The 26,932-nt window shown below is 39.7% G+C and overlaps 1 protein-coding gene across 50 annotated transcripts in view; it reads left to right on the forward strand.

Annotated features, from left to right (window-relative positions):
* The window catches only part of Ptprd (protein tyrosine phosphatase receptor type D), a 2,190,171-nt gene that overhangs the window by 1,821,554 nt on the left and 341,685 nt on the right, over positions 1–26,932 (forward strand). For all 50 annotated transcript variants that reach the window (XM_040757239.1, XM_040757256.1, XM_040757242.1 and 47 more), the window contains exon 11: positions 1,736–1,901. In XM_040757239.1, the coding sequence (XP_040613173.1) occupies positions 1,817–1,901 (85 nt within the window). In that variant the 5' untranslated portion in view covers positions 1,736–1,816. The remainder of the gene's footprint in view (positions 1–1,735; positions 1,902–26,932) is intronic.

The following is a 26,932-nucleotide window of genomic DNA, read 5'->3' on the forward strand; positions in this document are numbered from 1 at the left end:
TAGTAGCTGCATTTCTATTTTAAAATCCAGTTGCTTTGGGGTGTGAGGTTGCTTGGGGGTATCTCTTCTATATCCTGTCAAGAGTGTCCTGTATTTCAGACATTGAGAGATGAGGAAATAAAAGGTGTGCAGTTTCCCTTTGAATCCTAGTGGTCTCGAGTTCTCATCACAGAGACAGAGGAGGCTGTAGTCTATGGCACAGCCTCTCCATTTCCTTCTTAATTAAGAGGCTGCTCTCTGTGAGAGGCTCTGCTGATTTATTGGAGGTTCTATAAGCACAATTATACATCACTTTGGGAATCACACTCCAGCTTATTTCTTAGAGCCTGTCTCTAATCGCTTCCCTCCCCTCCCTTCACTGTATCACTGATAGGACTACCAACTTGGTTGTTTGTTTTGGGGGGCTTTCATGTAATTTTCTATATGACTGTATTTTTGTGTGTGTTTGTATATGCCCATGCACATGAGTGTACACATGTGACACAAGTGTAAAGGTCAAGGTTACGTTGTAGGTTCTGGGTACTCAACTCTGGTCATCATTATTGTACTTTTAACCCTTCTTGTCAGATCAACCATCACTTTTTACTTTCATACTCCTTCTGACCTGGAACTCTAGCTATGCACTAAATGGCATTTTCTATTGTCCCTGATAACAGATATCAGTGAATTTACCCAAAAACCTAGTTCTATGTCGTTCTTCTGCTCCCAAACAGAATAGAGCTTGTTTTTGTGCCAGCTGAGTAAAGGTAGACTGATCCAAAGATCTCTTTGTGTCCTCTTTCGTGTGGACACAATATGGTCCTGAACCAGAGGTGTATCAGCATTACCCAGGAATGAGTTAGAAACGCAAAGTTGTGCCCGGCGGTGGTGGTACACACCTTTAATCCCAGCACTCGGGAGGCAGAGGCAGGCGGATCTCTGTGAGTTCGAGGCCGGGCTGGACCAATAGCCTCCGAAACAATACAGAGAAACCCTGTCTCAAAAAAAAAAAAAAAAAAAAAAAAAGAAAGAAAGAAACGCAAAGTTGTGAAGCTTCAGAAGTGTAAACTGTGGTAGTATCTAGTTTTCTGTCTTACCATGTCATCTCCGCTTCAGCACACCAGCATCTTACCTTGTTCAAGACTTTGCATGGAGTTCAGGGAGTACACATTCCACATGTATGATCAAGGCTTCCTTTTAAAGTGCCGCTTTCCTGGGGCTGGAGATAGTCAGCAGTTAAAATCACTGACTGCTCTTCCTGTGAATCAGGAATCAATTCCCAGCACCCAAATGGTACCTCACAACCCAAATGGTCCCAGGGAATCTGGCACCCTCATAGGCCTCCTTGGGCACCAGGCAAGCATGTGATAAACAGACATGCACATGGTATACAGAAATACATGCAGGGAAAACATTCATACACTCCTTCTTTTATTCTGTCATTAGTGGTTGAAAAGACTTCGAGTAGGCATTCCTTAAGTCTCCTTAAATGCCTCCTTAGAGTATAGTGCCCAACAGATGGCATAGGAGCAGAGAAAGAAATTCTTGTTCGTTGCTTGTAGGTGGCCTGGCCACGATAACACTAGAGAATCCTGCATTTTCCATACCAAGTTATTTCCCAATACAAAGACATGACAGATCCAGTGTTTATTGTGTTTTTACAATAGGGCATGTCTCTCTAGGTTGTGATAGGGGAAAGAGTGAGAAATCTAAATGTCTTTGTGTTTTCTTCTTTTCTTGTCTCCTCCCTTCACAGGCTCTGAGAGGGTTCCAGCTGAAGTTTGTGAGCAGAACCATCGCTGCGGCTCCCTAAACTGAGTCTCCAAGCTACCGGTGCATGCCATTGACAAGCTGCAGGATGGTGCCCGTGGCCAGGTCGCTGTGGCTGCTCCTCGCCTTCCTCCTCTGCGCCTGTGCTGAGAGTAAGCCATCCTGCCCTTCTCTAGGGAGCTGTGGCCCTAATGAGTGGTTTTGGTTGCAGTTGGCACCGGGCTCAGGCCTCTGAATTTATTTCCTTTGGACGTATATCCTGAGACACTGTGGGATCCTCCTTGGCTCCCTGCCAGCCTTAGGAAACGCTTATTGATGTGACCTTCCCACTACCTCCTCTGCTTTTTAATGCCTCTTTGCTCATGAATCTGACTATTTCTACTGTTTATTTCCATTTCTGTATGCTTTTGCATATTTCTTACCAGCCTGTTGGCAAAGATAATATGAGACCATCTTTATCACTTTATCACTTATCACTTTATCACTGGGGCTGACCAGTTGATAGTGTCAATAAGTAAACATTGTCGAGATTCAGTAGAAATTTCTTTAGTTGTATCGATATTTCTATGTTTAGAAAAATGCACAATGTCACATTGAGCCCAATTAAACTTGCAAGCCCCTTGTAGCTGTCACAGCAGCTGTTCTGATGTACTGTTTCCGACAGCTGTCGTGGAGTACAATATTCAAACAAATCAAGCAGAACTGACAACATTGTGGCTAGGTGGAGGATCTGGAAGTGGGGAAAGAATTCTGTGGAATGCAGACACTAAAATTTGGGTTTCTGGACTCGATTTATGAAACTGGGATTGTGCTTGCCAACTAATGAGATGATCATATATCCTTGGTAACTAGCAATCATTAGTTCTACATTGTTTACATCTGTTTCTTTCTTCATCTATCCTATGGCTTTTGAGAGACAATAGTGCCCATTCCTGGATCTTACTCACTGGCATGCCATTTACTCAGGAGCGGTGTAGTTCATATGTGATTTGGTCATTCTCTAGGGGAGTCTCCTTGTATAGCTAACACATATAACATCTGCGGTCATTAACTTTTCCCTCCACTGGCTGTCCCACGGAGATTAAATTTGATTCATATTAAGGATATCTCAAAGACAAATATCCTATGTCATCTTGGTCCTTTCTTGTTAATTGCATCTTGACAAGACTTCTCTCACTAGCAGCCAAGTGCTTCATTTAAATAGGGATCTATTTGCTAAAGGAACCTTTCAGGGAGGAAAAAATAATGTTATAATTGAATGCATATGGAACATGCATGTTCTAAGCATGGCATTCTGTGGTTAATAATATATACGGTCAGTTAATTAGCACTTGGGAGTATTGGTTTAAGGCGAAGCCAAGGAATTTCTAATATCATGCCAGGAAATAATTAATTGGAGAAAGATCCAAATATAAGGTATTGTTATTTAAAGGCTTTAATGTCAAAACTTATTTTAAAATCTGAACTTACTCTATTAGAAAGCAATTGAAGACACAGCTTTGTGAATTCTGTTTTGGCCACAGTACAGAAGTCAGCTATTTTGCCATTGCTCATTTTTGACAAAAAGCATATCAAGACCCTAGGAGCCTACTTAAATGTCAGATCACAGCTCTATGTTTTTCTGGAACTTACTAGATATGTATTTTATATCTGAGAAGTCATCCTTGCAGTCAGTAAAAATCCTCTTCTTTGGAGAAGCTATGGTTTTGCTTAATGTTGTGGTGGAAAGTGGCAGACATATGTCAAGAATTTGGGAACAAGTATTGCTGAGATTATGTTTTTCTATGTCACAGATGGTCATTTCTCACTCCTGCCTACCCTTCTTTGTATTTCTCATTCCTGGTCTTCATCACAGATCCTATATGACTGTCTTAGTTTACCTTCTATTGCTGGGATAGTCTACTGACTCAAGTAACTTGGGAAAGAAAGGGTTCATCTCATCTCGCAAGTTTCAGTCCATTACTCAGGGAAATCATGACAAGAACCCAGAGGCAGGAGCTGGTGCAGAGACCATGCAGGAATGCTGAGTATAAGCTTGCTTTCCATGACTTATGCAAATTGCTTTTTTAATAATCCTGGGGCCACCTTCCTAGGAGTGGCACCACCCACATTAAGCTGGCCATTCTTTTTTTTTTAATATTAAAAATTTTATGTTTAAATTTAAATTCAAATTAGAAACAAGGTTTCTTCACATGTCAATCTCACGTCCCTCTCCCTTTCCCTCCTCTCCTCCCACCCCCTCCCCCCACACACCCAATACCCCCTCCTTTCCCCAGGGAGGGTGAGTTCTTCCATGGGGGTGTCCATAGTCTATCATTTCATCCAGGACAGGGCCTAGAACCTCCCCCAAGAGTCCAGGGTGAGAGTGCATCTCTCATTGTGGGATGGGCACCCAATGTCCATTTGTATGCCAGGAATAAATCCTGGTCAACTACCAAAGGCCCCATAGATTGCCTAGGCCTCCTCACTGACACGCAGATTCAGGGGGTCTTGATCAGCCCCATGCTGGATTCCCAGCCATCAGCCTGGGATTCAAGAGTTAACCCTTGTCAGGTCAGCTGTTTCTGGGGGTTAAACCAGCCCAGTCTTAATCCCTTTGGTCATCAGTCCACCCTCTCTGGCTTTCTTGAGTTCAGCTCAGTGCTTAGCCATGGGAGTCTGCCTCTGCCTCCATCAGCCACTGAATGAAGGTTCTGTTTCCCTGACTCTCTGGCCATGGGATTGTAGGCTGGCACTCCCCAGATCTATGTCTAAAATCCATATATGAGAGAATACATGCCATGTTTCTCTTTTTGTGACTGGGTTAACCTCATTCAGGATGGTTTCTTCTAGTGTCATCCATTTGCCTGCAAATCTCTCAGGATTCCATTGTTTTTTTCTGCTGAATAGTACTCCATTGTGTAAATGTACCACATTTTCTCTATCCACTCATCGGTTGAGGGACATCTAGGTTGCTTCCAAGTTCTGGCTATTACAAATAATGCTGCTATGAACATAGTGGAACAGACATCCTTGTTGTATGAATGGGCATCTTTTGGATATATGCCTAAGAGTGGAGTTGCTGGGTCTTGTGGTAGGTTTATTCCCATTTTTCTGAGGAATCTCCACACTGATTTTCAAAGTGGCTGAACAAGTTGGCACTCCTACCAGCAATGGAGGAGTGTTCCCCTTTTATCACATCCTCTCCAGCATAAATTGTCATTGGTGTTTTTGATTTTAGCCATTCTGACAGGAGTGAGATGGTATCTAAGAGCTGTCTTGATTTGCATTTCCCGGATGGCTAAGGACGTTGAGCACTTTCTCAAGTGCCTCTCAGGCATTTTAGACTCCTCTATTGAAAATTCTCTATTTAGTTCTGCAGCCCACTTTAATTGGTCCTTTGATGATTTGGAGACTTGCTTCTTGAGTTCTTTGCAAATTTTGGAGATCAACCCTCTGTCAGATGTGGGGTTAGTGAATATTTTTTCCCATTCTGTGGGTTGTAGGCTGGCCATTCTTACATCAATCATCAATCAAGAAAATGGCTCACAGACTTCCCTGCAGGCCAGTGTGATGGAAGCATTTTCTCAATGGAGGCTCCCAGATGACTCTGGCTTGTTAACAATAGAAACAAAAATCCTAGATTATATCTCATAATATTATACCATTCTGCTTTTTTAAAAATACTTTAAAAATTCAAAGCCATATAATACTCACAGAATAACTGGTTTCATAGTCATGTAAAGATAATCTTTTGAAGCTTTCAATATCCAGGTTGTGACTTTGTTTCCTTATTTTTCATTAGGACATAATCATATACTCTTTTCCCTTTCCCTGTATTGTGTTGATCCAAGGTACTGAGTTACGATTCAGAATTTAAGAGTGACTTATCAGAGATGCTTGAGAAAGCTGAAAACCTTTTTTTCCCTTTTGTAGAAAAGGATGATTGTGGATGTGGAATTAGAAGAAGTCACGGTAGTTAGCAGTGCTAACTTCCTGCCTCCAGTTTATTCTCTTTAAGATGATTATCTCCAAGGAGCTGTATTCTGTATTATAACTGGTTGTGGAGAAGGCCATAGCTAAGTTTTACATGTGGTATTACATAGAGTAGAAGAACTCTTAGAGTCTTAGTTCAAATGTAAGTTGAGAAATTGTGATAATATCCCCTTAGAAAATTATAGTGTTTGTCATTGCCAATTTAAAGTGCTCTACTGGCCCAAACAATTTCTTTAAAAGGCTAGATTTTTGTGTGTGTTTGTGCGTGTGTGTGTGTATGTGTGTGTGTGTGTGTACTGTATTTTTTTCTTTATGTCCTGAGTGCTTCAGGTGATTCTGCTGGATATTTTTTAAGTGTGTTTACATGAAAGAACTGTGGTTCAAGAGTCAAATGTGACTTTTCCTGAAGTATTTTGAATAATTCTTGCTAATGCTGGACCAACAGGTTTACTCCTTAGAGCCAGCTGACACATATGCAAATTAGAGATATATTGAGAATTTATTATTTTAATTCCAGTGCAAATCTCTTTTCGTTTGTCTTAAATATAACTTATGTTTGATATTCACTAGTCTTTCTTCCTTTCTTGTTTTCTTTTTTGTATCATGTATAGACCAAGAACCAGCTCTTGACATCTTTTGGTTATACCAATATCAATCTTATATTGTGGCTACTATAACCGGGTCACAGTCTTTACCAGGCATATGACAGAAACATAAACCTTTGTAATTGAAGTCCTCAGAGGATGTATTCTCTGTTGCTTTTTGCTGGATCTTCATCTTAAATAGTGATCCCTTGTTTTCTTTCTGAAGCCACTACACAAACAGTATTTTTCTCTTGGATGAAAGCACCAGGCTTCCTGTTTTCTAGGTAAATGTTCTATGTCCTATGGAACTTAAAAAAAAGGGCCTTTCTTGTATTGGTGAATGGTTTGTTCTATATCCTACGGAATTTAAAATAAAATCCCTGTTTTGTAACATTGTAACAGTTCTGTGTTGTATGGAAATTAAAAAATAATTCCTTTTTGTATCAGTGGATGAACTGACACCTGTGCTGGAATGTCACTAGAGTTTGATTTTGATTTCTGACTGTCACGTCACTCAATGATACTCCTTGTCTTAGTCTTGTCGTTTTTAGAATGTGGATGGTGAAAATAACAGATGCTGCATGTGAAAGAATAATAGCATTTCTAGTACTTGAATTTTGTGAGGTTGAGTTGAATGAAGTAAAACACAGGGCAGTTGATGGTGTGGAGTATGTGTTTAAGTGATGCTTGTGTCATCTTCAACAACCATCTTTACCAAGCACTTACTGTGCTGAAATTCTTCATTCGATCTGGAGAATATACACTTCGGGTGACAGAGAAACCAGACCTTCTTGCTGTGTGTTAAATTTGCTAGTGTGCTTCTCTGTGAAGTCCTAGACATAGCAGGTCCTTATAAATCTGTCTCAGGAATTAAACTGAAGATCAGAAGAAGAAACATGAAACTTGTCTGCTTTAGGAAGCCTTTGTGAAGAAGCTCATCTATAGAAATGTCAATGCAAAAGTCACATGGATTTTTGGAATGGATGTCAGGAGATGTTCCATCTGTCCTGTTGTTCACAGTAGCCCATTTTCTTGGACTGCTCAGAGGGAGGTACTGGAGATATTTACTGTAAACAAACACAGTCAACCATGGCCAGTGGCTCAGAAAGAAGGTGGGCTTGGACATGCTGAGGAAAAGAATAAGTGGCCATTAATGTGCTCAGAAGTATTTGTAACAAGACATTTAAATGAAGAGTCAGAAATTGGTGTAATGAATCTTTTTGCATTTCCTGAAGCTAGTGAGACTGAAGTTAGGAGTGGTATGGGTACCATTCCTGCTATCCAACTGTCCCTTTTATGGAAGGCAGTGGCTATTTCCATATGGAACATTCATTTTTCATTGAAAAATCTTTTGACTTTAGATTATGAATGTTTTCTCTCTTACAGTATCCAAAAGCCTTTAAACATCCTCTAAAGGTAGTTGCTTCCACTAATGAAAATATTCCAAACTTTGTACAGGATGCTGAGTCAATAGAATATTCTTGGACTGTACATTTAAATTGAGTAGATTAGAGGAAGGGTCAATTCTTCTTAAAATGTTAAACAGAAAACAAGAAAGCTGCTTCCAGTTGTTTGGCTAGGTCCCTTTGCTCACTGCAGCCTGCGGGTGGAGTGTGTTGGCTTTTCAGGGGAGGCAAGATGAGAAAGCTGTGCAGGGGATCTGCTTTCTTCTTTCTCTGAATCGACAGAGGTGTGTTCATCCAGAAATGCTGACTGTCCTTGTTCCTTCCTCCCTTTATTGGAAGTGGCTGCATTAGCGACAACCAGCTGTCTGAGACAAGGAAAGCACCCCAGCTGTTTGGCTGGTCCTTGGCTCTACTGTGGCATTTATGTGGCTTTGTGAATTAATTGCTCTCAGCAGAGCTGCAGACACCTAGTAAGGTTAAGATTGTGTCACAAATCTGGCATGTGTGCATACTTCAGAGCACTTGATTGAGCGCATAGGGGTTTTGTTTTAAAAAAGGAACACCGAGTTTAACTTCCCGTTCTCTCTCATTATTCCCTGTGTTGAGGGTGTGAAGGATACAGCAATGTCTAAGATCTTGTGAGTGTTTTATTTGTGATAGCCTCTTGGTGTGTGATTATGGATGTTTATAATTTCCTAATGCTTTTCCTTTTTGGGTTTTAGTTCCCTTAATTTTCCTCATTCAGCTACTATGTGCCTGACCCATTTCAAATAATGACTTCTCAGGCAGCTGCGTCTCCTCCTTCTTGTGAATATGTGCTTCAGTTGCTTAAAAAACTTCTAAGCCAAAATTCTTCTCCATTTTTGTTATTACTTAAAAGTGTGTGTGTGTGTGTGTGTGTGTGTGTGTGTGTGTGTGTGTGTGTAGGGTGGTAAGTACTGCTTGTCTGTATGTATACCATATATGTGCAGATACCAGAAGTTTTGGATCCCTTGGAACTGGTATTACAAGCAGTTGTGAACTGCCTGATGTGAGTCCTGGGAAAAGGATCCAGGTCTTCTACAAGAGAAGCAAGGGTTCTTCATCTTTAAGATATCTATCCAACTCCCAGAGTCATTTTTAAATGAAGAATCATGAAGGAAAAGACTAGGGATTGAGGGAAATGCTAATTTTAGACAAGTTCTCTGACCTATAAATTCGTATTTTTTTCTTTTAGCCATTTCAAAACCATTTTGTGTGTGTGTGTGTGTGTGTGTGTGTGTGTGTTTATAGAATATACAAAATGGAGCGGTATAAAATGACGAAAATGCAATTCTATGCTAGCTATGTTAAAGTTTATCCTCATATTTCCATCATTTCAAATTTTACTTGAGTCTAGGTGTTTTTATTTAAACTCATCTTTATCATAATATTTGTTGACAATATCAACTCCAAAAACAGCTTAAAATTATGAAGTTCAGTACTTTATTATGAAAGATACTCAATTTAGATTTGTTCCATAATACAAGTTTTATATTCATGCTATAATTTGAGATATGTTTTTGTGAGAATCACAGAATAGTATTGACGTCCATGTATAATAACTACTGTTATTAAGTCTGCCACTACAATATAAAATACTTAGTGTTCAAGTAAATAATATATGAATTTTGAGATGAAAGTGCAGCAAATGTAAGTCAACTATATACAACAAATTTATTAAATAAATTTGAGTATTTTTCTTTTTCTTTTTTGTTTTTGTTAATATTTATGATGAATGTAAAATAAGAAGAATCAAAATGGTTTTGCTTATTACCAAAATGACCATTTAGATCTATAGTGATTTCTGATAAATGACAAAAAAGTGCTGTTATGTCTAAATTTAACTCAGAAATAAAAATTTTCACCACAATACTTAATGTGAAAGTGATATTCAGAAAATGTATACTGTGTCCCCTAGGCAAGTAAGATTTAGGTTCTTGTGAAAGTACATCTTCTGTCTTACTGGAACGTGGTGCTAAGAGACAAGATGTGGCTATGGACAAAATGTAAATGAGGACCGAGATTTTAGGGATGAAAACTGCTGCAAGCCCCTGAAACATTGGGACCCTAGGCGGTACACACATTGGAAGGTGCTGTTCATTTGACTAGAGCACTAGCTGAACACTAGGGAGGGGCCAGCCCTTGAAAAAGTGGATTTCAAAGGTTTAAAAGCAAAAAGGAGTGTATTTGGTTCAAAAGACAGAATAAATTGAGGCTTCTGAAGTACAGCAGGTTCACAGGGTCAGGTGGACAGGCAGGAAGGAGCCAGAGCTGAAAGCTCTATGCAACTGTATAAGAAACAGGAAGTCTCTTGGAATAGCTTGACTACAGTACTACCGTCCTCAACTGAACCAAATAAATATCTTCACAGTAATGTAGGAAAAGGACCTCTGGCTGAAGATCACTACAATGTTTGGGGGTAATGGCTAGAAGAAGTAGACCACTGTACACATCAGCTAGATGGAGTTTGAAGGAGAAAACTTTTATCAGAAATATAATTGACCACTCACTGGTTTGTGAAATCAGCTATGCCAATTTGGATTGATGAACTGTAGCTCTTTTATTACTTGTGTAGTCAGGGTAAGATTGTCTTATATTTTTATGACCCAGTTTTGTTGTCTGTAATATTGGGTCATATAAAGACTCAGTGAACTAACTAATTTACGGTCTTAGGCATTTGATATACAATAAACACTAAATAAATGTAGCCATTGTTCATCCATGAACTGTGTTACAGTACAATGATTTAATTTTGTTAGTACATGGTTTTGTTTTATTTTAGCAATAAAGTTAGTTTCGTTCCAACTAAAACCTCCCCACTGAATGCCTATTTAAACATGTTAAAATTTTAATATCATTTGTAAGAATAGACCATGGTTTTGTTTTAACTTATCTTGTTATTCAGACAGTCTCATTATGTGACTCAGACTACTTCTGAATTCTTAGCCTTCCTGTATTTCCCTCCCAAGTGGGAGGATCACCACTTTTCTCAGCAGTGGTATGGTGATATAGGCTTTGTCACCAGTTTCATTCAGAAGCAACCAAGCATCACCCAAATGGCCTACTTAGAGCAGAAAGATGAAATACTGGTGAAACACTTTACACTTAGCTCTCTGTCCCTTTTCTTAAGGAAGAAGCAAAAAAAAAAAACAAAAAACAAAAAACAAAAAAACAAAAACAAAAAAAACCAAAATAACAAAAACCAAAAAGAACCCCCCCAACAAAAAAAATCACTAGAGCCCTTGGCAGGAGTAGGTGATGCTCCCCTAGCGTCAAGCCAGAAGTCTCCCAGGGCTGGCCACTGCAGGCACGTAGGATCTCTGTGATGATAGTGTCAGTGATGTGGTGGACTCATGGAGGACAGTCCTATCATGTCCGTAGAAGATGCTTGTGTCAGCAGTCCTGAAGCCCTGAATAACTTGTAGGCTGACATGCAATTTCACTCAGAAAAGTGAAAGTGAACTGATCCATTGGGAAAATGGAGTGTTTTATGATGGAATTACCTTACTTTTCCTTAGGCTTCCCTGTCGCTTTATCTCTTAATTTGATTCTCGGTTGTCAGCAGTAAGATCTGCCTTCAAGAGCCCATCATATATAGAGCAATGCCATTTCCATCATCACATGTGTCCAACCTATTCCCCAGTTTTTTTTAGGTGGAGTCAGGCTCCTTGTGCTTTGGAAGTGTTAAGTCCTAGAGGGAACAATAACTGAGTGGAAGAGCAGCGACACTGTGGTTGTGTTTCTCCTAGTAACAAGCAATTGAAATGTAGTGAACATTCTTCTAACAAGCAATGACCACTACTTCCCAGTTGAATTCCTGGGAACTGTGCCCTTGCTACAGGCAACTCAACCAAGGCTGTCCCCTCCCAAGCAACTGTTCACTGCTCAAAGAATGCCAGAGTGTGGCCATATGAACATTTTACCACTCTGCGCTTCATGATCCTCATCGGCTCTAGTACTTCCCTGGGTGTCATGAGTCGTCCTCCTTCCCCCAGAAGAATGTTCAACACATTTCAATTGCCTCCCTTGGTTCACCAAGCTCTACTTTGGTGAAATCCTTTCTCTAGCCTCTTAACTGTTCCTTATCTAGGTGGATGAATGCCTAATCACTTCTCTATAGGAAAAGATACACAATACATCACCATAAAACAGAGTTCTTATCTGCTTTAGCGCTACACTGGTTTGGGACTTCCTGATGTTGTCGTTGTCACAGAGGGGGTATTTTGTGTCACAGACATCTAAATGCAGTCCTTTCCTGTGCAAAGGAGCCCATGCACATGCAACATTAAAGCTTAGTGTGATGCGTGTCACGTGCCTTTTAGTCAAAGGTCCATCAGTGCTTCTGAAATGGCGATATCGTAAATATTTTAGGCCTTGTGGCCATCAAGGTCCCTGAAGCAACTCTTCCGCCCTGGTGAGGTAGAAAAAAGGCAGTCACATTATACATAAATAAGTATTTGTGACTGTGTTCCAATTTGGTCCTAGGCCTCTCGTACGACAACCTCTGCTTTTGGCCTTATTCATCTTCACCTTCTCACCAGGCAGGGAGAAGTTGAACACTTCGGGAAAGGACCCTGCTTAGCCCAACGAGCTGAGATAAGGGGAAGAGAAGTGCTTGATTGGCCTCTTCTGCACTGTGCTTAGTTAGGAATGTTTATTGGGAGCAGATTAATTAGAAGGAAGTTCAAAGAGCATATCTCTTGGTAAACAGAAGAAGTTTAATAGCACTTAACCTTTGGAATTTATGCAGAAAAGATTTGAATATTACTACACTTTATGTCTTTCGGGGTGCTTCAGGTATTCGGCCGATAGTGCTCCTTCCATTGCAAGCTCCTGAAAAATGAATAATTTATCAGCTGTGGGATAGTTCTCATTGCACTCTATGCTTGACATTTGGAGCTATGAACATCTTGAATAAAAGGGGAAAATAAAGCGTTGGAAAGTGTTGTGTTCGCTGGCAATGTGGTGAGAGTCCTGCAAAGAGACAGTTTGATCATGGGTATCGAGGCCTGATATTGGTTTCCTAAAGGTAGGCAAGAACAGACATGTCATGGAGAGTTGGTCTCGTTGTGGGCACTTCTACTGCAAAGAGCCCCTGTTCTGTTTCAGTTCCTGTACATCAGGAAGCTGAAGAAAACACTGGCAGGAAGGCACCCCTGAGTCTGTGGCAAATGCTCAGAATACGCATCCATGCTTCACCATGCTAGAGAATTGAAAGCACTTGGGAGACGTGGCTGGGGAGGGTGGTGTGCAGCGTGCTGCAGTTGGAATTCCTGATCCACATGGGCAAATGCACAGTTTCAGCCATTGTCATTCTATCCTGGCTGCTGGCAGAAGGCACAGGATTGTACAGAGGCATGCAGGTTTTATCTGCATCCTCGTAAGGATTGAGGTTTGCTCTTGTTGTGCGGAAAAAGGAAGACTAATTAGATTAAATAAAAATTCTGGCTGAATCAGAAGGCAAATGACTAATGGGGAAGTCTATTCAAGTGTGGAGTCTAAATCCCAAGGGGAAATACTGAGAGCCTCACAGTGAGAATCATTTGCAGAAAGCAGAGGAAACCACGGTAGAAAGACGCTGCCTCCGAAATAATCAAAACAGCATCAGCAAAGGCTATAAAAAGACCGTTTCACAATTGTAAAATTCATAACTCTCTTCTTATTTTAATTGTTCTGATTTAGAGTGAGAGATGGAAACAGGAGGGGTATTATGATATTTACAATAAAATAATTACATTCTGGGATCACTTTCCTCCAGAGTTTGCAGTAATACAAATGAATCTGACACTACCATTGGGCAGGGAATAGACTGGCTCACTTCCCTTTGGTTTGTGTTCTCAGCCCTAGGCTTTATGGCTTCACAGATTCCAACCAGTGACACTTATTTTTTTAAGCTCAGGAAAGTGGTGTCCAGCTTTGTCAGTACTGTCTACCACTCCACTGGTCGGGTTTTTCAGATCTTAAGTTTCTGTTCATAGTCCATGGTTTCCTCAGGCCAATCTCCTTTTATGTGTCCTAAGGATTTGAGTATAAAGAGGAAGGAGCCAGCCCTCTACTGTCAGGACTGGTGGAAACAAAACGACAATTACCTTCTAGGAAACTGAATGTTGCCTTAGAGACACAGGGAGTGGCTCTGTTGGGATGTAGAGGAAGTACCAGTGTGACAAAGTCAGATGATCTGTTTGGTACAGCAAAAGAAGGGGGTTTTGGGTTTGTAGTAGATATGTGATTCGGCCTGTTGACACCTTGGAACCAAGTAGATACCTAGGTTTATAGTGACAGATGAAATCATTATGTGTGACCAGAAGTACCAGGCGCGAGAAATTGGTAAAGTACTGCTCAGTTGATTCTTGAGTGCAGTCTACCAGTAAGTAAAGGAAGTCAGTGAAAATGGGGGCAGTCTGGTCCAATTTTGTCCGGGAACTACTATGTGTGAGATGCATTTGACAGTGGGGAGAGGGCTGTAACAGCAATAGAATCAGGATCATACTAGTTGGAACTGAGGTTATGGTTGTAAAGTACAGGACCATGTGCAAAACTTACTCAGAATGTGGACTCTGCAGGATTTCATAATGGTTTGAACTTAATAAGTACTGTCTAGATATACAGAAGACACACCAGAGAGGATGAGAAGTAGCTGAGGGGAGAAACAGTTTTTTATTTCCTTTCATTTCTGGGCCTTTCTCAACACCCCGGATTCAAATTAATGTGAACCAGGTGCCTCTCTTAGATTTTGCTGTGGTTTGTTTATGTTTCTGTGTAAAACCCTCATTTCTTATGTTCAGGACAAGTATGCCTCATCTTACAATGGGCCTAATCTATTTCTCCTTGTCTCAATATAAGCCTTGAATGTAGCTCTGGGTAGCAAGGTCAGAAGCCTACACTGACCAGATGAGTAGGGTTCATTACTGAAGCAAGCTGCTTCAACTTTGCACTGTCTATACCAGTTCCTCAAGGGAAACGGCATAACTCGCTGATCTTGTCTTCTGCAGAATGCATGTTCAGGATCTTTTGATTTTCCTAGAGAAGCTTGGAATCTAGATTATAGGTGAATTAAACCTGTTTTTATGATAATAATGGTTTACAAACAATGAAGCATCAATAATACTGAGAGTAAAGGCTATACTTATGTAGAATGGAAAAATCCTAGACTTACAAGGTAGAACCCCTACCTATATTTAGGGGTTCTAGAAAACTACAGAATTGCAAAAATAAAATTTCTCCTTCCCAGCACTTTCTAGTCTTTTTTGTGATTAATTACAGCAAAGCAGGTAAAAGTCACGGCCACGAGGGCTGAGTCTGTGAATGAAGAGTGGGATTCCATATCCTTGTCTCTCACACTGTGTATAGATGAGGAGAAATGCAAAATGACTTTACTGCACTTACATGAGTATTTTGAGTCAGTATAGACATGGAATGATAAATTATTCATCCTCTCATTTCCCTCCTATGTTCTACTAACGGCCGTTGTACAGACTGGAGATGGCGTTTTATTGCCAAGGTTGGGACAGGAGCTCATCCCCTTTCCTATTTCCTTCTGCCCCTGGGAGAAAGTTAGCATGATTGGTAGAGGTGAGTTTCTGTTGGGGGCAATGCTGACTACCCAGTGTGAAGCTCAAAAGTTCAAAAGCACTGGAACAGTTGTCAGCAGGGCAACTAGAATTTAACAGTGGATTCTCTGAAGGCATGGCCTAAGAGAACAGCTGCTGGATACAGAGATTTATTTGTACATCAGTGGGTGGAAAATATGATGCATCTCTGAAGATGGCTATGTGATTGTCTAAAGACTAAAGATTTGTGTTAAAGCTTTTTTTCAGTATACACTTGGGTGGAATAATCTCTATAATGTGCCTTCTATTTTCCTGAATTAAATAGGTCAAACGAATCATGATCTTTGGAGTGATTATCACTAGGAATATTAATGTGTGTGTGTGTATACTTATATTCATGTATGTACCATGTGAGTATACATGTGTTTTCAGGTACATGTTAATGGATGTGTGTATGTGTGTAGAATCAAAGGACATCCTAGGGTATTACTTCTGTTATTCTTCAGGAACTGTCAATTGGTTTGTTTGTTTGTTTGTTGTTGTTGCTGCTGTTTTGAGACAGGGCTTGGAAGTCACCAAATAAGCTAGGCTGACTAGGCAGTGTACTCTAGGGGACATTCTGTCCCTACTGGGAACATAATTGTGCCCCACCTTGTTTTAGGAATTTTAATCTTTATTACCTTCTTTTCATACTTAGATGCTATGAATGCTGTAGCCCTGGCCTAGCTGATGCGTTGTTGTATGTTGTGCTGGCTAGTTTTATGTCAACTTGACATAAGCCAGAATCATTTGGAAAAGATAATGTCAATTGAGAAAGTACCACTACCAGTCTGGCCTGTGGAAAAGCCTGTGGTACACTTTCTTGATTGATGATTGGTGTGGGACAGCCCAATTCCAAAGAGAGCAAGCTGAACAAGCCAAGAGGAGTAAGTCAATAAGCAGCATTCCTCCATGGACTTCAGTTTCTGCTCTACGTGAGTTCCTGCCCTGACTTTTCCTGCATGATGGACTACAAATTATAAGGGAAAATAAACCCTTACTTCCCCAAGTTGCTTTTGTTTATGGTGCTTCATCATGACTACAGAAACCCTAATTGAGACATGGTCTGTATATGTTTTCTAATTTTAGTGAGAAGAAATATGATATGGTTGGAAAAAAAGCATTAGCTTTCAAATAAAGAGATTTGAGTTCATGCTGTGTTTTTCTGTTTACTAGTTGAGAGCTTTGAGACATACTATTCATTTACTCAGCTAGTATGTGTTCTTTACATCATACACTGGATGCAAAATAGCACGGCCTGTGCCCTCTGCCATTTCTAGACTAACCTGCAGTTGCTCATATGTAAACGGCGATGAGAGTTAGCTGAGATTTGTAAGAAGACTCTGGACATGGTTCATGATGGGTGATGTAGTTGCAGCATCGGCTCTGCCCTTATTATCATGCCTGCACCATCCAGTTGGTTCCTGTCCAATCCAGGACAGGGTCTTCTTTCAGCGTTCGGTTTGCATTTCACTCTTATTTATGGATGTTGTTTGGAACCTGGACATCAGAGCCCTCTTCCTTTTTTTCTTTCCCAAGTGTTTTATATTTAATAGTTCCTAAGTTGGCTTGCTCACTTCACAAATCTTCACCATTCTGTATTCTTTAGGCATATCAGTGACCAAGACAGATCAATAACAAAAATAAGAAAATATCCCACATGTGAAGGCAATACTGTAATGAGTCTGATATGATTAAGTAATGTAATTTATACTGTACAGAATCCAAGTAAAATATGAGAATACGTGTATGTTCAGAGGCAGGGGAATCCCCCATCCTCTTCTGGTGATTCAAATGAGATCTGCTTTCTGCCTTCTGAATGTTGGAATGACCAATTTGAATCACTGTCCCTGGTTTATGAAGTGCTACTGAACTCAGGTCCTCATGCTACGCAAGCATTCTACCTAGATACATTTCCAGTCTCAGCTCTCTACTTTGGGTTTTAAATTTTTTTTACTAGACAAGACTCTGTAATTATATTTAGGTAGTAAAAGACTATGCTTCAAATTATTTGTTTCTCTTAAGGATCTAATTTCATTTGAAGGTGAGAGTTACTCTATGCGTCTATGCTAATTAAACCAAGGCCTTTTAAAAGGTGCATTTATTGAAATTGAAATAGTCATGAAAGATACTTATTTATAAAAATGCCAATTATATTCCTCAATATCTTAATAATTGTATATTTCATTAAAAAGGAGTACTTTGTAGTAATACAGTGTAATTATATGTTGGAACAAACTGTCACTAAGACTAAATGAGTTTCATTAATTACCACAACAATTACTTCATATTGCTGATGAAATATGTTATTATCTTATATACTTCGGTAGTGCATTTGTAGAGTGTTTTATAGTGATATTTAACCAGTTAATCAATTACATTGAGTTAAAGTGTGAAACAACATTAGTGTTTGGTACTTGTGGATTTGGTACTTTAGGTACTCAATATTCAAATAAAGTTAACATATTTTCATATCAATCACCCATTACAAAATAGTAGAGGAGTTTTTCAACATTCTAGATACCACAAGGAATGTTATTTGAGAGCTCATGCTCTGGTGTTCAAATTGTTTATCAAGTGCGCTGCTTAGTGTTTTGCCTACTTGACATAAGGAAGTGAAATATTGGAAAAGGGAACCCTCTATATGAGTGTCCTATGCACAAAGCTATGGGGTGTTTTCTTGTTTAACGGTTGATATGGAAGGGCCTGGCTCACCATGGGCAGTACTACCCCTGGACAGATGGTCCTGGGATCTACAAGAAAGTTGGTTTATCAAGCCAAGGACAACAAGCCAGTAAGCAGTATTTCTTAAAGGTATCTACTTCAGTTACTACTTCAGTGTCTAGCTCAGTTTCTGGGTTCCTGCCTTGACTTCCTGTCCTGACTTCCCTCAGTGATGGTCTGTGAACTGTGAAATGAAATGTACTTTTTCCTCTTCAGGCTGTTTTTGGTCATGATGCCTTAACCCAGCAATAGAAAAGTAAGCTGGAAACCAAGCCACAGTTCTGTTTTGGCCTTAATTCTGAGCCTGGCTATCACCAGTTGATGGAGAGCCCTGGCTGCTGATAAACTGAAGTAAATAAGTTCTTGACTGGGAACACTTGGGAGGACCAGTGTTTCAGACCGCTGCATGCCTCCAGAGGGTTACAACTGCTTACTGAGAGCACTGACGAGCTACCGTGGTAGAAGCCATTCTGCCATTAGCTGTAGAACTAAATTTTACCAAGCACTTAGAAAGTTTCCCTTTGGGGCTGCATGAGTTTTGTCCCTGTGGCCTGCCTTTTAGAAATCCATTATTATCCTAGAGCCTAGGGCAGCTTATGTTACAGGCTTAGGAGTTACATAAGATGATCTCAGTTAATCTGCCCATATCCATCATAACCTGTGAAGCCATGCCTCCTACAGGGAAAGTCAGATTTCAGAGTCAGTCACCTAACTCCTGCACCACAGGATCTCAGCATTACCTTTGCTTTTCTTGATTGGATTTAAAATCTACTTTTCATTGCCCCTTTGGCTTGCTATTTTGTAACTGAAGTCATTGTTACCACCACCCACATTTGACTCCTTTTTTTGCTTTTTCTTGAGTTTACCTAGATGAGATTCCTTTAAAATTATTGCTTTATTTTTGTAGACAAACTTATATATTTTGAAGTTTATGTATCCTATAGAGTAACTGAGCAGGACCAGTGACACTGCAGTGTCTGACATGATTACCTTCTCTTGTTTTACGAACTTGGTTTCCATTTTCAACATTCTAAAGAACACCAACTATTATTAATCATTCTTACTCTTCAACACCACTGGGCCTTTTAACTTACTGAATAAGTAAACTCTTCATTTCTTTGTGTGATACCCCTTCAGTTTTATCTCCTTCTAGCTTTGTGCCCCATCCTATACATTTTAGTCATGTGAGTCCATGTGTTTCAACTCTGTGTATGGGTTAAAGCCATGTGGTATTTGTTTCAGTATGATAGTTCGTGCCTTCAAGGTCCAATCATGTTAACATGAAAAAGCAGATTTCATTTATTTTGATGACTAAATAGTATGCACTGGTTCATATTATCCCAATGTCTTTGCCCATTAATCTTTTGATGGACTCTTAGGTGAATCACATTTCATGACTAATACTAGTAATGCTAATGTAAGCATACCAGTATGGCAATGTCTCTGTAGTGTACTGATTTCCTTTCCTTTTGGACTGCCAGATCACAAAACCCTTATATTTCTCTGTTGTTCTTGATGAACCTCTGCTCTGTTTTCTTTGCTGTCTGTAATAATTTATATTCCCACTAATATTATGCAAGGGTCTCTTGAACTCCACATGCTTGTCAACACTTGTTGTGTCCTATCTGCTTGCTAGTAGTTGCTCTAACAGGTGGGGGGTGATACTGCCTTCCCTATGTGCAATTGCCTGACACAGGGCTGTCTGTCAGTTACTGACTGGCTGAACGTGGAACAGGTGTGGACGTCACACAGTGCTGAGATTGTTTTCATTGTAGAGGCAGTTATTCTGTATGTTTCATGGTGGCTTCATATATAAGGTGTAACATATTACCACCTATACTCCATGAGAAAGTCAGTATTGTTGGCATTACACAAAGAGACCAGTTCAGTGACTCAGTATTGTTCTGAGAAAGTGTTATTGTTTGTATTGAAAATGTCCCCCAAATGCATATGTGTGGAAGTTTTGTTCCTAGTTTATAGCTCTGTTGAGAGGGTTGGGACCAATTGGAAGGAAGATGGACCACTGGGAATTAAACTTTACACCCTACCTCATAATGTCACAAGTTGAGAAATTTTGCCCTTTTCTGCATGAAACACCTTATCACTCAGATCTTAGAAAAAGAGGTCTACATCATCCACCATGGAGTGAAGATATGAGCTCAAAGAAACCCATCCTTCTGATAAATTGGGTTTCACAGGTAACTTCCCAGCTACAAAAATGTCACAAACATGGAAAGTGAGTACTGCTGGGTAACTATCCCAAAAGCTGAGCGGGATATGAGGCCAAAGATGTGAGGGTGTGTATCTCGTGACAAGAACTGATGATGCTGTCATTGAAACTGTGATTAAACAACCTTGTCTCTGTGACATAGCCCCAGCTGGATTAGGTAATTAGACCACAAACTTTCCAAAGTTGATGTTAGGGAATGGGTATCATACTCCACAGTCTGCTGCTGGAGTATTGGCCCTATCCTTATATCCTGGGTCTGGAAAGATGCCTGGAGTTGCAAGAGCACACACTTCCAGAAAAGCTGGTATCAGGTTGGTTGTGCTGCTCTACTAGCTGTGCTGGCTGTGCTAGCTGTCCTGGGGCAGTACTGACCTGGAACCTCAGCTTTTATTACATGGAGCAGAGAGGAGAGAAATCAGTTGTGGAGATAGGGGGGTCTCTGTAGGTGAGGAGTCTCCAGTTGCACTCATCAGGGAGGAGGAAGCTGCAGTTACTAGGTATTCCATGTATTGGTTAGTCCTTCAAGATTTCCTTGGTTCCACAAACTTGTCTGCCCTGATTTCTTATGCAATCTCAATGTCTCAGTCTGTTCTAAGTAATTCAAGAAGGGCTTTATTCTAAGGGCAATGTAATCAAGAAATACTGCTGTCTGGTGGAATTTGAAAGAGGCTTTATAGTCTCTCATGCTTACTTTGAAGTAGCTTAAATCATAAAAGCCAGGTGACCAAAGGGACACGTTACTGTCTTTGGCCATTGATTGCTTTAGAGAGACATGGTTTGGTTTAAAATCTGCAGCTCTCCTACCTATCCTGTAACACAGCTCCTATTGCTAAGGAAATATTCAACTAGCCACATAGACTTGTTGAAGGTAGACAGGGGTCGTATCACCTGTAATTTGCTCTCACCTATTTTACTGAAGCAGCTAAGGAAAAAAAAATGAAAAAGTCTTTAAATAGAAAGTTTGGACAAAGCTAATTGATTTTTGGTTCACTGTTGTTCATTATCTTAATTAGTCTAAGCAATTAAAGCATTAATTGATTGGAGTTGATCCCTTGCTAAAAAACAGTAAAACTGCTTTTTTGGCTTGCTGCTCTAGGAAGTACTGTTTCATTTCTTCATGCACTTCTTCAGCCGATGTGTCTATACCATGGAGATGTGTGGTTTTACTCTGTGCATTACATGGGCCAGTGGCACAGGAGTGTTCTGCCCTCATGCCATGGAATTGTGGCTTTTGAGGTCGTTTAACAATATCAGTACAGTCCCAGCCTGGGTATGGTTGCTTAACACTGGCTGCTAAAGCAAGCATCTGCAGCATCATCGAGCAGTGGGCTTTCCTGGGCTGTTGTGCTTGGCACTTGGTAGTGTGTTTGGTAATACCTTGGTTGGGTACTTCTGTGAAACTGAGGCCCTATTCTGTGGAGCATGAATTCATATAACTCACACTTTGGCTTGGATTTTCTCTCTCATATTCAGAGAGCCCTGGATAATCATTGCTTCTTAAGGAGATGAAGTTCTTTGGAAACTTCAGAGTTCCTATGAGTCTGAGAAAGGGATGGGGGAGGTGCAGCCTTGGTGTTATCTAGGTGAAATGTCCAACATTATTAGAAGGGTCAGTGGAAGAACTATTTCAAGTTTGGAGATCTCTTTAAGAAGAAATTACTAATCCAATAATCACAGTACTCTAATCAGACTAAATGATGGAGAAGAAAGGCAGCAGAGAGGAATGGTTTTCACAGGAAAAATAGCAAAGCTTCCTGAAAATCCTGTTGTATTTAATTTCAAAATAACTTCTACAGTAAGCTTGGGTTGATAAACATCTCTTAGATATGAGGTTTCCCTTTTTAATTTGATGCTATCTTTTATTATGTTCCTCTAGAAGAGAGTCACAGAAGTAATGAAATTCATGATTAGCAATTTTTCTTTCTTTCTTTTTTTGCTTGGACTGAGACTGGCAATTTTCTTTGGAGCAGTTTGAGCCCTGTGCTTTTCTAGTTGACACAACAGAGTGGCAGTCAGAACAGAATAAGATTGAAATGGACGTCTGGCTGGGAGTTGACACACAGGGATGACCCTGCTGCATAGTGAGCCTCTTCATTGTTACTGACACAATTGAGATGACTCTGCTCAGGGCCAAGTGCGGCAAACAAATATAAATCCTAGATATTATTGAATAAAACTCTTCGGAAATTCTGGTTAAAGTATCTTGGGTAGTTGGTTATGATTGCTCTTCTATCTAAAAACAACAAAAATGCTATATAATTATCAAGATGTCTTCTGTATAGATGTGCATATACCATCTTCAAAAATGTTCTCCATGAACAACATGACTGATCCTTCTCTGTTCTTAGTGTAGTAAGTGTTTAATTGCTCTCTAGCCTGGGAATATGGTGGGTCTTTCATATTTATAATTTGCTACTGCTTCCTCTTTTCTGTAACAGACAGAAACGCTGGTTCAGAAGTGGAAATGATGAACTCTACCTAATTTAAATTCAAGAAGAGTGTTACTTGATATTGTAACTCTGGGGAATTAGCCTTTTAAAGTACTCTTCTGTTTGTACTTTTTAAAAGACTAAGTGAAGTAATTAACTTTAGAAATACCTTTACATTAATTGTAAAATCTCCCAGGAGAATTAGTGTGTTGCTCTTGCAGGAAGAACATACATCTGACAATCTTGAGGTAGGAAATGACCAAGAATAAGGCCCCCAAACCCAAGCAGCTGTAATAAAAGACTATGATAGGATGTGCAATTATCCATTTTCATGGGCATGATGTATATCTATGTGGGGTACCACCGATGTGTTTTAACCTACCTGAAAGGGGGAGTGAGGACTGAGAAAAGAAAGAGATAACAGATGGAAGATTGATTTGGGAGGACATTCTGTGAATACTACAGATGCTCCAAGTTTATTACTCATTGCCCTCATATACCCCAATCAAAAGGGGAGGGCAAAAAACTTCCTTACCATGATACAAGGAACAAACAAACATAAGTACCTTCTCAATACCCAAAACATCTGGTCACCACCCCCTAAGTCAAACATCCTATAATTTGATCTTGAGTGTCAAGACATCAAGTAGTCACACCTTAGGCCAAACATGGTATAGTTTAACCTTGAAGAGCAAAACCAGGTTTGAACTCTCTGACCTTAAGTCAAGATGGAACGGAGTCAATAACAACATACTTATGAAATGAAAATGAAGATACAAAAGGAGACTTGAAAGCCCATGATTACACATTGCTTTCCACTACAAAGTGCTCAGCCCTGCTTTAGACTCCTGGTCTGTTTTCCCTATTTCTTCTGGGCAATGCTTCCCAATAAGCATAAAAATTTCAAAACATTGCCTTTTTAGTTAATTATGTACATTCTAAAGGAGACCTCTTGTCCATCTTAAAATTCATGCGAGTTCAGGTAATAAATAATACAAGCAATGTATACTTCCTGATTTCCAAACAGGTTTTCTTTTCAATTTCCTTAACCTGGTTGCATCTCCCAGCCATCCTCTTTTTCTTTGCTTTTAGTCATTCATTCAGAAATACCCAGTGATGTCCAGTTTCTGAAAGAAGACCACTTTGGTTGGAGTTGAGGCTATGACAGGGTGAGCTGGGAGGAGGAGGGCATCCTTCCCTGCTGGGGATGCCTAGCCTTTGGGTGCAGTATTGGCCTTAGCTGGGGGAGTGATCTCCATTGGGTGGGAGTGGATGGTTCATTTTTCTGAGATCATGATGGATGTGAAACAATGAATTAAATGGATTTTTAGAAAAACAGCAGGTAGAATAAGCAGGCATAAGTAAGTATGCCAGTTCCTTGTATATGACAGACATGGGTAGTAAGGGGTTTGAAGAAGCCCTGTAGATTTCTTCTATGATTGTGGAGATGGAATAAAATTCTAAAAAAAGATTTTTTTGGATTAATGGAGAAGCTTGAGTTTGGCCTGGAAAGATGACTAAATAAATAATGCCAACTAGCTGGAAGTGTGGATCCATGCTTCAAGGGAAAGATATGAGTTGCAAATGAACTCTGAATAGTCACTCTATGGATGCTAACAGAAACAAAAGGGAAATTTGGTTGATTCTTGCCTTGCAAATCTTACACATGGATGCTATCCGTGAATCTAAACATGACTCCTGGGTTTTCTAACGCTGCGTGTAGGCAAGGGGTAAAGGGATGGTGGGCGGGCAGAGTGAAGTGATGTGGTAGTATCATTGGTAAGGGAGAATTCTGAAGTCTCATTTCGGTTTCCCTCATCACACACAACTAAAAGTAGCATTCTTTTGATGTAATGTTGTAAGTACTTATTTAACTAAAAAGAAAATGGCAAGCAATTGAGTGTCTAGACATTATAATCTTTTCCCCTCTTTTTTTGCTGATCTCTTCAAAGTCTAGTCTGTATTATCTCCACCTTGCGTGTCTGGTCTAGGAAGGAGGTCTAAACTGTGTTTCACATTCACAGTCAATGAATTTTCTCATGATCTTGTCTCTGGTCTGCCCTTCCACTGGTTGGATTAAACTCTTTTCTCAATTACCTTCTTCACATAGCTGGTGATTATGTGTATAATGACACCCATTATTGGCTGTCAGATCCAGTCTAGTGCTGATTCGGCCTGGTGCAGAATTGTTTCTTTTTTTACTATAGTTTCTCATGAGGGCGTTCAGGTCCTTTTCTGCCCTCTATATTGCAGGTTCTCCCAGCAGCATTCTCAACTGTCTTTGTTTCCTTTTGTGTTTTCCAGAAGATAAGGACAAAGATGCCATTTATTATCCGAATGGCTCCATAGAGTACTAATCAGTAAATGTTTGTTGAATTAGTAGATGGACCTCAACTAGGCTGATCCAACTGACAACAACAACAACAAAAACTTCAAAAACTTGTGAAAAGCCACAGGTCATGGTACCACCATCATCTGGTGTGCTTCTTTCCAAGTATAGGTCTGCAAGCTTCCTTCTGAGCCTGTTGTTTCTGACTTTGAATGCTGCTGTAAAATGTATATCAATCTTGCGTTTATGTATCCACTGTAAACTTTAGACAAATCTCTGACCCACTGACAGATGCAGAAATAAAGTAAGATACTGATTGATAGTGAAACAAAAACATCTCATACATCTTAGATGAGCAAAAAGGGCATGGATATGTTGTATTCATTAAATTATAAATGTGAAATTTATTGTTTTTCACATATGCACACTCAATGTGTGTAACATGGAATTGAAGTGTTTCTGCACAGCAAAGGAAGAATTGAAGGTCAAATACTTAGTGCACAGTCTGGCCAATTAATATCTTTTAAAAGTGTTCAGCATCCTTAGCCATCAGGGACATGCAAGTTAAAATTACTTTGAGATTCCTTTCACTCCAGTTCAAAAGGCTATCATCAAAGCAAACAAACAAACAAGCAGATGACAAATGCTGGCAAGGATGTACAGAGAGAGGACCCCTTATCTGCTGTTGGTGGAGATATAATTTGGTGCAGTCCCTATGTAAGTGAGTCTGGAGAGTTCTCAAAGAACTAAGACTAGAAATACCATCTGAGTCAGCTGTTCCTATCCCATGGGCATGCACCCAAGACTCAGGGTCAGATCACAGAGATGCTTGTGTGGCCATGTTCACACTCGTTCATTAGAGCAGAGAGACAGAAGGAGCTTAGATGCACATCAGCAGGTGAACAGAGATAGAGGCACTTTGTTTTCTCGCATTAAAAAGGTAGTGTTAAAGGTCTATTAATTTATGGGCTACTCTGTTTTTCCTTATGACACTTGGGAAGATTCTTCTTGATCCCTTAGATTCTCAATGATGTCATAAACATAAGAAAATATCACTTTCTTTTGGCTGTGTGTGACAGGGTAGTCACATCCACAGGATGAGGACACCTCAGAAACCAGTGTTTTAGAGACTCCTATATTGACCCATGCATGGTCTTCTGAGCTAATGGACAACACAACTTCAACATTGCCACAATTAACGGGCTTCTCTATTCACTTCTGTGGCATAAAAACAAACAGACAACTTTCTTCTTTTGCTTTTAGATTGAGTTGCCTATCTGCTTTTACAAATGAATGAAACCATTGACCAAAAATCTTTAATCACATTTTAATTTTCTTATTCCTTAGCTCTCAGAAAATAAAATTCTAATACTCCCTTGCTCTTAGCAGCTGACCCATAGGATTCTGTGGAATCATGTGACTAGACAGTGCTTTCTGTAGACAAAGAAACATAGTATTAGAAATGAGCTTAATACATCTTGGGAATAAAAGAACTTTTTGGTATTGAAAAGCTGCCTTTGAGCCCTCTTGGCTAGTACACTTCTGTGAGGAATTTGTGGTTATGCTAGTTTGAATTAGATAACAACTTAGATGTATTTTTATAGGTGACAACAAGCTTCCTAAATGAAGATAAAGGCATACATTTGCTAGTAAGGTATGTACTAGGAAATTTTCTCATCTATTGAAAAATGAATGAAAATTTGAAGACACATATGTAAATATATATTTGCAATGACACAAGAGATAAGATATCAGAAAATCACACTAACTCCTGGTGTTTGTGTCATTACTCAGAAGTTGTTGTTGTGTTTTTCACATTTTAAGAGTGTTCCAACATGGATTCTGGAATTACATGTTTGCCTTCTTTCATGTTTGAAAAATGTTTTGCCAAAACTA

Source organism: Mesocricetus auratus, unplaced genomic scaffold, assembly GCF_017639785.1.
Source record: "Mesocricetus auratus isolate SY011 unplaced genomic scaffold, BCM_Maur_2.0 Super-Scaffold_100014, whole genome shotgun sequence".
Lineage (NCBI taxonomy): Eukaryota > Metazoa > Chordata > Mammalia > Rodentia > Cricetidae > Mesocricetus > Mesocricetus auratus.